General features: G+C 61.4%; 1 protein-coding gene across 4 annotated transcripts; it reads left to right on the forward strand.

Moving 5' to 3' along the window:
• The first annotated feature begins 5,137 nt into the window (after positions 1–5,137).
• TGIF2 (TGFB induced factor homeobox 2) lies at positions 5,138–13,500 on the forward strand. Of its 4 annotated transcripts, none has more exons than XM_054845904.1 (3): positions 5,138–5,198; positions 6,512–6,750; positions 10,746–13,500. In XM_054845904.1, the coding sequence occupies exons 2-3, from the start codon at positions 6,547–6,549 to the stop codon at positions 11,328–11,330; spliced, it is 789 nt and encodes a 262-aa protein (XP_054701879.1). In that variant the 5' UTR covers positions 5,138–5,198; positions 6,512–6,546; the 3' UTR covers positions 11,331–13,500. The 4 variants fall into 4 exon arrangements, with proteins under 4 accessions (XP_054701879.1, XP_054701878.1, XP_054701881.1 ...); XM_054845903.1 differs by lacking the exon at positions 5,138–5,198 and adding an exon at positions 5,315–5,502; XM_054845906.1 differs by lacking the exon at positions 5,138–5,198 and adding an exon at positions 5,540–5,703.
• Positions 13,501–13,715: the final 215 nt, after the last annotated feature.

Below are 13,715 nucleotides of genomic sequence, written 5' to 3' on the forward strand. Positions count from 1 at the left end.
AAGTGCCCCAAGACAGCCCCAAGGAAGGTCAGAGCTCAGCAGCTGTCAAAATCCAGAAAAAAAGGAGCAAGAAAATCACATGCTAGGAATTACTAGGAAAAGAAAGGAGATTAAAAGGGAGATCACTGTTTGGCCAGTGCCTAGGCCCTTTTATCACCCACACCTCGAATATAAAAAAGAGGTAGAGCCAAAGTGGAAGCGTCCTGAGCAGGGCAGCCGGGAGGTTTGGCAGCACGGACCAGTCCCACCCCAGCCAGGAGCCCAGGAGACATGCCAGTTCCTCCAGCAATGCTCAGAGCACTTTTTACACTTCATTATTTTTTCTCAGTCCTGGTACTAACTGAGCCCCCTCCCCTGGTTTTGCTGGGCTGTTGGCTTCCCGGCTTTCCCAGCAGTGCAGAGGCGGGAGGGCAGCCTGTCCGATCACATTGGCTCACATCGTCCATCAGCTGATGCTCTTGGGAGGCCCCTGGTGCCACCAACAGAAGCAGATGGGGCAGCTCTGTGCTGTGCATTCCCCAAAACCACTTCATCCACTTTGGTCAACCCCTTCATCCAAAGAGGGAGGAAGAAACATCAGCAAACCCCCAAAGTGTTTGCGCCCGTGTGAACCTCATGAAGTTCAGCAAGGCCAAGTGTAAGGTCCTGCACCTGGGTCGGGGCAACCCCCAGTAGCAGCACAGACCGGGGGACAGGTGGGTTGAGAGCAGCCCTGCGGAGAAGGACTTGGGGACACTGGTGGGTGACAAATTGGACGTGAGCCGGCAACGTGCGCTGGCAGCCCAGAAAGTCAACCATGTCCTGGGTGGCACAAGAACCATGGCCAGCAGGTCGACCTGACCTGACTCCATCGTTTCAAAGGTATTAAATTGCACCAAAATAAAACTAGGCATTTAATTTCAGAAGTGTTTGCTTGGGGCAGGGGGCACCAAGTTAAGAAAATAACCATCCTTTTGGGTCAATCTAAAAGAGCTGCTCACAGTGGAAAGATGTTTCCTGATGTTCAGAAGACCCTCCTGTGTTCCTGCTGGCCCTGTCCCTGGGCATCACTAAGAAGAACCTGGCTCCATCCTCTCCGCACCCTCCCTCCAGGTATTTACACGCACTGATGAGATCCCCTGAGCCCGCTCTGCTCCAGGCTGAACAGTCCCAGCTCCCTCAGCCTCTCCTCTTGGCAGAGATGCTCCAGTCCCTTCATCACCTCCACGGCCCTTCGCTGGGCTCTCTCCAGTACGTCCCTGTCTCTTGTACTGGGGAGCCCAGTGCTGGCCCCAGCACTCCAGGGGTGGCCCCACCGGTGCTGAGGGGAAGGACTCTCTCCTGCTGGCCATGCTTGGCCTAAGGCAGCCCAGGACCACCGGCACTCTTTGCTGCAAGAGCAGATGGTTGGCTCACGGTCAACTCGTGTGCCCACCAGGACCCCCGGGACCTTTCTCACCGAGCTTTAGCTTCCCAGCTGGGTGGCCCCAGCACATCGTGGTGAATGAGGCCGACCCTCCCCAGGGGCAGAACTTTGCACTTCTCCTCATTGAACTTCATGAGGTTCCCGTTGGCCCATTTCTTCAGCTCTTGGTCCTGCTCTTACACGCAGCCTGGCTGGTGGCCCAGGAGCAGCCCTGGGTGCTCTGGGTGGCAGCTCCTGGTGTGTCAGCTCCTCCCATGGGAATTATTCCTTCCTTTAGCCGGAACAAGAGCTGTCCATGCAGCCCAGGGAGCCTTCCTCCAAACCATGACCCAAAAGTGTCATTCTCCAGCACTGTGAGCTCCATTCTGATGCCTCCAGAGCACCACGGCTCCTCTTTCCATGTCCGGTGACGCAGCTGGGGGAGTATCAGAGAGACAAGGGATACGGCAGTACCCACTGAGAGAGAGGGTCTGCCCGGCCCTGTGGTCTCCAGGAAGGGCAACAGGAATGGCAGAGCTGCCCCACGGGAAGGGGCAGGAGGAGATGGAGGGGCCGTGGAGCCCAAGCACGGGGTTCCAGTGTGGAGCCGGGCAGCGCCCCGCGGTGCTGGGGGTGGTGAAGCAGATCATGCCGCAGCTGACTTGGGCTGAGCCCTGCACCGTGGCACGAACAGTCGGGCACTGGGTGTTTTTGCAGCTTTGCTTGTTCCCGTGAGTGCCCGGCCGGCACACACCAGCCCTTACTGGCACTCTAACGCGACGTCGGTCCCTTGCCGCGCAGGCGGTGGTTGCTTTGAAACCCGCCTTTAAGGCTCTGCAGGAGATGGTGCAGGAGCACACCAGCCCGGGGTTCCGCTCCATCCCTCAGCAGGGGAAGGATGAACCCAACTAATTCCCCTCCTGATTAACACCACCGCGACTCCAGCCCGAGGCCATCGCGCCTTGGGTTGTGCCGAGCAAAGGCGGGCTGTTAACCAGTAAACCAGCCCTGTCAACACCGCTCCGGGACCAGTCCTACTGGGGGAGCCGGGTGGCCCTGAGCAGGGAGTGGGACCCCAGAGCTGGAGAGCCAGGGCCGGGCCCCCAGCACAGGGCTGCAGCCAACAGCCCGCGCCGCCGGCCACAAATCCAACTTTCCTCCCCAAAAATCCAGATTCACTATGAGAGGGTGGGCAAAGGGTGGAATCCTGCCGGGGACTGCTCAACGCCCTCCAAGGCTGTCCCGGGTTTGCAGCATCCCCCTTCGGGCTCTTGCTGGCTGATTGTTTTTCAAATGGCTGAAGTTTAATAGCATTATCATGTCAATGGGTCAATGGGCCTGGCCAGACTCTGCAGGGCTGGACAAGCCGCAGTGAGAGCAGCCGGGGAGATGCCCCAGAGCCCCAGCCCTGGCCCCTCGCCCCACAAGGCTCCGAATTCCCCGTCAGCTGGGAGGGAGCCCCCCGGCTCCTGCTCCGGCCTGGGTTTGCCCAGGGATTTTGGCTCCCCAGATGCTGCACTCGGGCACCCAGCGGGATTTTTCCAAAGCTGCTTCTGCATTGCCGGTACCTGCAGCCCAGGGAGCGCGGGAGGGCTCGTGGCCCAGGGACCGTTTCCTGGTTGCGCCAATTAGGCAGGAGATTCATACAGCTTGTTTCAAAGGAGGGGAGCAAAAGCAGACTGCTGGAAAGGACGGTCCTGCCCGGGCATGGTGGCTGACACGGAACCGGGGGGTGGCCGGGGGGGCTGTGCGGTGTCACCCACTGGGAACAGGCTGGACGCGTGGGCAGGGAGCGGAGCGGGCAGGAGGGAGCCTTGTGTGCGAGGGCTGGGGCAGGGGATGCACCGTGCACTGGTACGAACGTGCAGCGGACAGGATTTGCACCCAGGGCTGGCCCCACACCTCGCCTGTGGTTCACCAGCCCACGCTGCATTTGCATTAATGGAGCAATAGCAATTTGGGGGTAAGGTTTCACTCAGGCCGTTGGAGATTTAGCAGCAATTAAACAAATGCTTTAAGGAATTCTTCTTTTTTGTGATTTAATCCTTTATTGCACCACGCAATCTGCTTTGCACAGACCAAAAACCTACCCTAAAATAAGTTTTTTTGCAGCCTTTCTCAATACCTGAACAAATACCCACCTTTTTTTCCCTGCAACCAGAAAAGAGGGGAGGGAGAGGAGCTGCAGCACAGCCTGCAAAGGTGGCGGAGCCTGGGAGGGGAGAGCTGCTGCACCCGGGTGCCATCAAACACCCGCTGCAAACAAGCTCTGCGTGGAGAAAGGCAGTGCAGGACCTGGTGACCCTCGGGGCTGCTGCGCCCCACGAACACACAGGTCCCTGGGGGATGCACGCACGCGTGCTGTGCCTGCCTTGGCAAGGATGAGCGTGGACGTCCCCAAGAAGGGGGGGATAACACCCCAAAGAGGACATCCCCAAGAGGGGAGGGTCTCTCTGCTGGCACCCCTCTGGGCTGGCTGCTGGATGGGGGGATCATCTTGGCTTCCCGCAACAGCACCTTCTCCATCGCATGAGCTGGAAGGGATCAGCCTGTGTTTCTCATCATGTCACTGTACAGCCCCGAGGGTGCCCGACCCACAGGATGGGGCACCACTGCCTGGAGCAGCTCTTCTCTCTGTGGTTCCCACCGATGCGGGGTGGATGCATCCCCTTCTGGGCTCGGCGCTGCTCGCCTGCCTGTCCTGAGCATCTGGCAGAGGGTGAAGGTGTGACCCAGCGCCACATCACGGAAAGGCACGGAGCACGGAGTGGGGAAATCCTGCGGGAGCTACATCCTGGACCAGCAGCGTGCTTGCACATAAATGGAGCGATTTGGTCTCCAAAGCCCAAAAGGTCACCTTGGGCTCTGCCGTTGCCGTGGAGAGGTGCAGGGAGAGCAGCGGCAGGCAGAAAGGCCTCTGAAGCCCTCACCCCGGCCACCGTCAACGGGCACGGCAAGGTCCCGCCTGGTGTCTCCTCCATCACCAACCACCCTTGCTTTGAAACCTTCCTCTTTCATGGGAGCAGCAACGTGCTGAGCTTCTGATTTCCCGTTCAGTAAGTCCCAAAGCCACCAAGCGAAGCACCGGTGGTGCCTCAGGGTGGTCTGGGGTCCCTGGGGCTGTCACCCACCCCAGCAGCTCCTGTCCCCAGGCCTGGCCCTACAACCGGTGCCTGCCTGTTCCCTGCCCGCAGATGCTGGGAACCCCTCGGTGCTCAGTCACAGGATTCAGCCTTAACACAGCTGGGGGAAGGACCTGGTGTGGTGCCTTGTGGGGGTGCTCCTGGGTGGGGGGGAGTCCCTGGGTGGGAATCCCTGTGTGGGTGCCCCTGAGCGGGTGTCCCTCTGCAAATGTCCCTGTGTGGGTGTCCCCAGGTAGGTGCCCCTGAGTGGGTGCCCGTGGGTGGGTGTCCCCAGGCAGGTGCCCCTGAGTGGGTGTCCCTGGGTGGATGTCCCTGGGTGGGTGCCTGTGGGTGGGTGTCCCCAGGCGGGTGCCCCTGTGTGGGTGCCCCTGAGTGGGTGTCCCTGGGTGGGTGCCCGTGGGTGGGAGTCCCAGGGCGGGTGCCTGTGGGTGACAGTCCCTAGGTGGGTGCCCCTGAGTGGGTGTCCCTCTGCAAGCGTCCCCGGGCGGGTGCCCCTCTTGGGGTGCCGGGGTGCAGCTCCACGCGGGAGTGGGGGGGGGTGTTACCGTGGCATTTCTGCAGCCCGGCGCGGCCCGCGGGGCTCCCTCCCGCCGGGCACCGTGTCCGGGAGCGGGGGCAGAGCCCCATCCCCGCCGCGGGGCCGCTCGGGCCGGGGGTGCCGCCGCCGCCAGGTACCGGCCCGGGGCTCGGCGGGGCGGGGGCTCGGGTGCCCGCTGCCCGGTGCCGCGGCGGTGACAGCCGGGGGCGGGCGGGCCGGGGCCGGGGGCGGGGGCCCGGCCGAGTTCCTGCCTCCTCGGGAACAAAGGGAACTCTGTCTCGGCATCTGTCACCGCCGCCCACCCAAAACTTTTCGCTGCGCCTCGGCCGCCCGCCCCGCCGCCGCGGGAGGGTCCCGCCGCACCCCCGGCACCAGCGGCGGCGCGACCCCGGCGCGGCCCATGCAAGGGCCGAGGCGGCGGCGGCGGCGGCCCGGGGGTAAGAGCGCAGCCGGGGCGGGCGGCAAACATGGAGTCCCGGCCGGGCTGCGGGCTGCGGGCGCGGCGGGCCGGGCCGGGCCGGGGAGCGCGGGGCGGAGCGGAGCGCGGCCCCGCCGCCTTTGTGCGGGCCGGGCCGGGCCGGGCCGGCAGCCGCCCCCGGCGTGAAAAGTTTGTGGGAGTCGCGGGTGGGCGCGCTCGGGTGGGTTTTGTTCCCTTTCCGCGGCGTTTCTAACTTGGCCGATGTTGGTCGGTCGGTCGGGGCTATTTTGGGGCCGGTTTCTGCCGTTTGCGGCGGAGCGGCCCGTGGGGCCGCGGACGAGTTTCCAGCTTCTCTTTCTTTCTCCTTCGCCTCCCCGGGCGGCGGGGGGGGGGGGGGCAGGGCTCGCCGCTTCCCCCGGCTTTGTGTCCGCGGCGGGCAGCGGCCCCGGCGCCGCGCTACCTGTTGCGGCCGGAGGGGGGGCGGCGGGGCCCGGACCGGAGCGGACCGGAGCGGCCCGGCCTCACCGCTCGGCCGAGCCCCGGCCCGTGACAGCGGCGCGGAGAAGCCGCCCCCGCCGCCCCCCGCAGCACAATGACCCCGCGTGGTTCCTTCTCCTCGAAGCGACTCCGACTTTCCAGCCCCGGCCTTTTGCTCCTGCTGAGATTTGGGTTTTTTATTTTCTTTTTTTTTTCCCCAAAAACGCTCGATTGTTTTCTCGCCCTCTGCGAGTGGCTCCCCCCGAACCCCGCTTCCCGCCTGTGCGGTCCCCGCAGCCCTCCGCGGGCTGCGTTGAGGCAAACCGAAGTGCCGTGGGGTGGGTGGGCTGTGGTCCCCGCCGGTGCCTGTAGCTTCTCCTCCCCCCGGGGGGGGTCTCTGCCTCCGGATTATCCCCCCCCCCGGGCCGGGTGAGGAGGGGGTGAGCCGCCCTCCACCTCCGAGGCGGTGGGGGGGGTCCGTGGCTGCGTCCCCCCACGCTCCCCTGGCGCACCGCCGCCTGATGCCCACTCTTTGGTTTCCACCTTGCCAGGCTTTAACCAGGAGAGATCTGCGGGCAGCTCCACCATGTCGGATAGCGACCTCGGGGAGGACGACAGCGCCACATCCCCGGACCCCTTGCAGTCCAACAAGAGGAAGAGAAGGGGCAATCTCCCCAAGGAGTCCGTGAAGATCCTCCGGGACTGGCTGTACGAGCACCGCTTCAATGCCTACCCCTCCGAGCAGGAGAAGCTCAGCCTCTCAGGGCAGACCAGCCTCTCCGTGCTGCAGGTAGGAGCCAGTCCCCCATCGCTGGGGACGCTGCTGGGTCCTCTGCCACCGTGCTTGGGATGGGCCGGACCGGGAGAACCCCACCAAAGATCCCAGAGGACTCGGCACGCTGGAACCACTTGCCTCTGAAGGGGAGGGAGCGGCGGGGAAGCAAAGCCACCTGCATGTGGACGGCCCCTTTCTGGCAGAGATCCGAGCCCCAGGGACCAGTTTTATGGCAGTGCTGGAGCAGAGCTTTTTGGCTGGCCAGAAGATGGAGGGAGTCAGATGGGGACAAACTAAGCTATACCCTGTTAGTAAAAGCTGCCACAGGTGGGGGGATTTTGGGGGGGGTGGGGGGTGCTGCTTTATCCCATTCCCCTGGGCACCCCCAGCAGAGGGGCCAGGGCTGCCACCCCCCTGCCTGCAGAGCTGGGCAAGGCACAACCATCGTAAGAGAGAGCAGAGGGGCTGGGCTGGCTTTGGCCCCAGGTGGGCCAGCAGCAGGAGGTACTGGCTGGCCCACCTGGCCCCAGTTATACCAGTTGCATTAAGGGAGCCCAGTGCAGCTGAGGACTCCTGTGCTGGAGCCCCCCCCTCCCCCTGCTCCTGGCTGATGTTCTCCTTGTGGTGCTGTGATGGGTGCCTGGCCAGGAGCCCTGGCCAGCAGTGGGGGTGAGCAGTGTTTTTCCTTCCACCTGTGGCTTTCACCCTGCCTGCAGTTAGGGGGAACCTGCCTGCAGCTGCCTGTCCCTCTGACCCATGTGAAGGCCAGCAGCCTGCAGGCAGGGGGACTCCTGTGTGCCCAGGACCTGTCCCCCCTCTCCCAGCCTGGCAGGGTGGGAGATGAACGGGGGCTTCACTCTGTTCTCTGGTTCTGGGGGCACAGCAGGGTGGGAAACAGCTCTTGGGGGGGGGAGCAGGCGAGGGCCAGGGGGTTTGCAGCTGAGCTCCCCTCCCTGGGGCTTCCTCTGCGCCTCTGGCTCCTTTCCCTGCGGCTCAGCGTGGTCCTGGCCAGCTGTCCCAGCCGCAGCCCAGACGCTGGTGGGTGGGCAGTGGATGTCTGGTTTCCCTCTTCCTGGTCATCAAGGCAAACTTTCTTTTTCATTTTAATGTATTTCTTTAAGTGTTGGCTGTGTAACAGATTTGTGTCTGGGCAGCTGCTCTGAGGGGAGGCTGGTGGTCCTGGGAGGGCTTGAGTCGGAGTGGTGGGGGAGCAGCGATGGGTTTGGGGCCGTGGCAGTCTGGGCTCCTCCTGGCCTGGGGTTGGTACGGCGGTGCCTGGCGCGCAGGGCTTTACCCCAGGGCTCCCAGCTCTCCCTGCCCTGAGCTCTTTGGGTGTTGGCAGGCCCGTGGGCTTGCATCGAGGTGTGACCTTGCTGTGCATCGGCTGTTGTCTGCCCCATGGGACCCCCTGCAGCTGCTGGAGTCTGCCTGTACCCCACGGGCAGGGGGTCCCAGCCTGGTGGCGTTTCCCAGGGCCAGCTGAGGGCTGTCACTGGGATTTCTGTCAGTCTGAGGGGATGCACAGGACACCATGGGGGCTGCTCCATCTGAGGAGCAGAAGCATATTGGGGTGGAGGTGTGGGACACCCTGTGGCAAGGCTGGAGCGGCTGCAGGGTTCGATGCGTGAGGGCCAGTCCGACCCCTCCAGCGCAGGGCTGTGCTGCAGCCACCGGCCGGCTGCCCCCGGGGTTGGTTGGTTGTGCATCCCCCTGCCCAGTCCAGTGGCCGGGGGAGCTGGAGCCCGGCGCCAGGGAGCAGGAGTGCAGCAACCCCGGGTCTCCAGGGAGACTGGGAAGCCACGTGTCTCCCTTGCAGAAAGTTGGGAGGTAAGGAAGTGGTGCCTGCTCCTGGTGAGAATTCCTGGACAATGGCACATTTCCAAGCCCGTGCCCTCCTGTGGGGATGGGCTTTTCCTCCCTGCAGAGGGGAAGCTGCTCTCACAGTGGTGGTGGGGACAGACCAAGCCCAAAGTGACGGTCCAGTGTGGGGCCAAGTGATGGCCGTGTTTTGGAAAAAATAAGCGGCTCGTTCAAAACCAAGACACATCCCAGCTCCCTGGGTGGGCAATGCTGTACGGTGTCCTGCAGTGTCACCAGTGGTTGTGTGTGCCTCTCTCCGCTGTGTTCTCCAGAGGGGAGATGCTGGAAGGAGCATGGTGGGGGAGACCGGCAGGATTTTGGGGGCTTCTCAGTGCTGCAGAGTTGGTTGAGCTTGTTGTTGGGAGCCTAACCCTTTGGTTGGGGATTTACAGCAGTTGATGGCCACGGGATTGCGAGATCACGACAAAGGGACCTGGCTAAGGCTTGCAAGGGAGGGTGTTTGGAAGGGAAAAGGGGGTGAGACTGGTATATTTGAGGGTGTTAAATGCCAAATATTGTCTTAAAGACAAAAAAAGGACAACTGAGATCTTGCTGTGATCGAAGTTGTGCTAAGTTTTCTCTCCCTGGGGGAAATATTTTACATAGCTGTTGATTTGGGAAAGATCAGTCATTTTTTTCCTCCTGATTTATTCTCTTCTAATTTTTTTCTAGGAAGAAGGCAGTTATTTTATTGTAGCATTTTATATAAAGATGCTGAAACAATACATGGCCAAGACTGAATACATGGCTGCTGTGTTTCTGAAGGGCTTCCCGAGGTGTAGCTGCAGAGCTCTGCCTCTTTGGTGTGCAGATATTTGGAAGAGCCTTTAAAATTGGCTGTAGCCTCGCTCGTTGGCAGGAGGCACGGGAAGGTGTCGTACTGCTGCAATGCCTGCTCCCCGTTAAGGGCTAGGGGGCTGCAGCTCTGTGAGCTCGTGGGTTTTAGGGTTTTCCATCCATGCTGCTGTCCTGCTGTCTGTCTGCTCCAGCAGTGCTCCCGGCCAGGGTGGCAGCATGCTGGCACCAGCAGCGGTGTGTGAAGTGTGGCGGGGCATGCCGACCTCCGGGGTGGGTTGTCTGGAGAAGGGAAAACTCCCTCCCCCAGACCGGGCACCTGCTGGAGGCCATTAGTCTGGAGGAGAGAAGCCTGAGAGGGGATCTGATCAACGCTTATCAATATCTAAAGGGTGGGTGTCTAGAGGAAGGGGCCAGACTCTTCTCAGTGGTGCCCAGTGACAGGACAAGGGGCAACGGGCACAAACTGGAACACGGGAAGTTCCATCTGAACACGAGGAAAAACTTCTTCCCTCTGAGGGTGACCGAGCACTGGGACAGGCTGCCCAGAGAGGCTGTGGAGTCTCCTTCTCTGGAGGGATTCCAAACCCGCCTGGACATGATCCTGTGCGACCTGCTCTGGGTGATCCTGCTTTGGCAGGGGGCTGGACTAGATGGTCTCCAGAGGTCCCTTCCAACCCCAACCAGTCTGTGAATCTGTTTGGCTCTGAGCTGGCTCTGTGCAGTGCTACAGCCTCTGGCTGGGGATGGCCGGAGCCCCTGGGATGGTGCTGGGAGCTGCATCCTGCTTCACCTCCACGCGGCTGGGCACAGGCAGTCACAGGTCTTGGGGCTGCTGTGGGGGGCCAGTGCTGAGCCCATTCCTCTCCGGGGAGCAGGCAGCTCTGCTTGAGAGCCGCTGCAGCTCCAGTGGCTCTGTGCAGCCTTGCTTTGGCTCGTGGGGCGGCTTGGCCCCAAAGTCTGGTTTGTTTGCTGGTGCGGTGAGCAGGTGCCGGAGGTGCCGTGGGGGGCTGGCACCCATGTACGGTTCCCGCCAGGGTGGGCTGGCAGGGCTGAGTGGGAGCGCTGCACCGCAGGCACCCGGACAGGGGTGCAGGGCAGGAAGCAGCCGGCGTTGGGGTTTCCGTGGGTGGCTGGGTAGCCCCTGCCAGGAGCAGCTCTGCCTCTCCCGAGCCCCGGCGGGAAGGAGGTGTGGGGTTGGGGGGAGCCCTGGGGTAGCTGGGGTGTGCGGGAGCTGCTTGCTGGGTCCAAGGGGACTTCTGCTGGTTTGGCTTCGGGCCGCTGCACCCCCCAGCCAGTGCTGTGCGTGCATGGCAGCCCCGGGCTGACGGCGCTGCACCCCTCTCTCCTCCCAGATCTGCAACTGGTTCATCAACGCCCGGAGGCGGCTGCTCCCCGACATGCTGCGCAAGGACGGGAAGGATCCCAACCAGTTCACCATCTCCCGCCGAGGGGGCAAAGCTGGTGACGTGGCCCTGCCGCGGGGGGCTGCTGCTGGCTCCGGGGTGCTGCTGGTACCTCCTGTGACGGCCGCGGGGGCCTCCAAGGTGCTGTCGATGTCCGTGTGCCCGCAGGTACTGTGCCACCCTGCCCAGGCGCTGGGCAGCAACCTGACGGTGGTGAGCGCCCGCAGCCCCGAGCGGGAGAAGCCCCCCGGCCCGCAGCGAGTGGAGCCGGACCCTGCCCCCAAAGTGCCGCTGGGTGCCGCCGGCAGCACCGTGACCTTGCTGGCCCGGGCCGAGGCGGCCAGCCCCACTAGTGGACTCTTCAACACGCCACCCCCCACGCCCCCCGAGCTGTTCGGCGACGACTTCAGCAGCTTCCAGCTGCTGGTGGAGGTGGCGCTGCAGAAGGCGGCTGAGCTGGAGTTGCAGCGGCAGGGCGGGCAGCTGCCCCTCTCGCCCCAGACTGAGCCCCCACGAGCCTCCGTCTCCAAATAACCCCCTGGGCCAGGTCCCGCGGGGTGCCCATCCTTGGGGGGTGCCTGATCCGCCTGGCCTCATGCCGCCCGCCTGCCCGCACCCCCCGACCAGCTCATCTCAGAAGCGGCCTCCTGCCCCCCGGGGGCTCTGGTCTCTGTCAGCCAAGGGGGGAGAGGAAGGACTGTCCCATCCCGCCACCCTCTCGCTGGGGAGATGCCCCCTACCTGCCGCCCTTGCCGCCACCAAGGATGATGCCGCGGGAGGATGCGGCCGCCGCAACCTGGCTGTTGTGAAAAGACCTTTGCAGCTTTACTGACCTCTCCCTGCCGTGAGCGACGGTTACTGTGGAGCTTCCCTTGGAAAACCTGCTGACTTCTTTTTCTCTCTCCTGTAAACAAGGGTCCAGCCAACACCATTTCTTCAGGGAGAGAAAGAGAGAATTTTTTTTTTTTTTTTAAAAGTTAGTGTCTGTTTTAAGGACTATGGATGAAAAGCTTTTTCTCCCAAATTTCTTAAACCCTCCCCCCCCCCCTTTTTTTTTTCTCTTTTATTTGTGGAGGGCCTTTCTGGTACTGTGTGCTGGCCAGGAGCCCTGCCTTGCCCAGGGAAGGGCAAAGGACAGATGAACTGGAAATCTGAAGTCTGTGGCATTTTTTTCCGCACAGAAAACATGGGACCCTCCTCTTCTGCCGTAGTGTGTTACGGATGCTGCCAGTAGAAATCTCTATGGTGCTGTTTAGCAATTTTTTGCTGAAACATTTTCCCTTTAATTGTGATTTATTATATGATTTTTGTTTTCTTCTATAAGCATTTCCACAACTTCCCCATGATCCTCTCGAGTTCCTGCTGAATACGTGCACGTTGTGTCCTGGAACAGAGAGCGCATCGCAGACCCTATGAGATGCTGACAGCAGGCTGCTGCTGGGGGTGGATGCGAAGCTGAGACTGTGAAATTTTGTATCCAACTTCTTTATTTTCTATTTTTTTTTTTAAAAACATTTGGAAAGAGGTGTGTTGTGGGTATGTGTGTTGTTCTGCAAGCGCAGCGCTCACAGCCTGCAGACCGTGGTTCCTGGAAAGCAGAGTTGTCTCAGCAGCCAAGCGCTGATGAACTGCCCTGGGAACGCAGAGGGAAGGAGTCCTTCGCTCCCCGTCCCCTCCCTCCCGCTCTTGCTGAGCGTGGCTGTGCCCGGCTGTGCGGTGCTGGTGACCTCTAGTGACAAGCTGGTGTCTGCTGGGAGCTGGCTGTGCCCCCCAGCCAGGCCTGGTCGTGGTTTTGGGGTGCTGGGGCAGTTCCTGGCTGGGCATCGCTGGCTGTCACTGAGCGGGAGCCTGGGCGCTGCGCCGGTCCTGAGATATTGCTGTTTCACTGTAAAATGTAAGTTAAATAGCGATACGTACGCACCTATGTTATCTATCCTGAGAAACACTAATCCTAGGTAATTAGCCTGATTATTAAGTTGCATGACTAGAGATAATAATGTCCACAGGATCTGGTGCTCTGCAGTGGTTGGAGCCAGCGGTGCTGGGAGAGCGGCACGCTGCGGGATGATGGGGCCTGGAAGGGAAACGCATAGATTGGGGGGACTGGTGTTTTCCCCCTGACTTTTCTTCAGAGAAAAGGTGACAGGGCAGAGGCGCTGCAGTGGGGGCTGCAGGAAGGCTTCCCGGTAGCGTGTTGTGTTGGCCGGGTGCCCCTGTGCAGCAGGGATGGCTGCAGCTCTGGCGTTACCGGCTGGGCAGAGGGCACCGCTGCAGGTGGGTGCTCGCGTGTGGCTGTGAACATCCCCTTCTCATCTCCCCCAGCTCCGTTTTGTGTCCAGCCTTTGCCCTCTGCCTCCTTTCTGGGGAAAGCCCTCAGTTTTAGGACTCCCTCCCTTACTTCTAGCTAGCCCTTCCCCCCGTCACCCCTCTGCAGTTCTGTTGCCTTTTTAGGCTTTTTAGTCTTCCCCCCCTTTATTTTGCCCCAGTCAAACCAAAGTGGTTTCCTCCCGCAGCGGCAGGACTGCTAGAGCTGTGCCTGTGCCTTGGACCAGTGCTGCTGCCCTGGGGATGGACCAGAGAGAGTGGGGAGGGCAGGGATTATTGGAATGAAAATTACGGAGCAAAAAAAAAACCTACTGTAAATATCTTTTGTTTGTTCTTCTGTTGTCAAATAAAAGTTTTTTAGTTTTTTTTTTTTTTTAAATAAGTTTGTTAGTCTAGACTATGTCATTTGTGGGGGGTTCACTTGTTCTTCCCTCACCACCAGTCCCCACCTCCTGACGCTCAGCCAAAGCAGCTTAAGAGGGCTAAGGAGCACTGCTGGGTGTGGAGAAAAAAAAAAGGGGGCTGGTGCCTGGCACGGCACTGCACCTACGCCACCAGTGTTTGCTCTGACAGCTATTACGTGCTTGCTTCCCA

This window comes from Grus americana, chromosome 17 (genome assembly GCF_028858705.1).
Source record: "Grus americana isolate bGruAme1 chromosome 17, bGruAme1.mat, whole genome shotgun sequence".
Classification (NCBI taxonomy): domain Eukaryota; kingdom Metazoa; phylum Chordata; class Aves; order Gruiformes; family Gruidae; genus Grus; species Grus americana.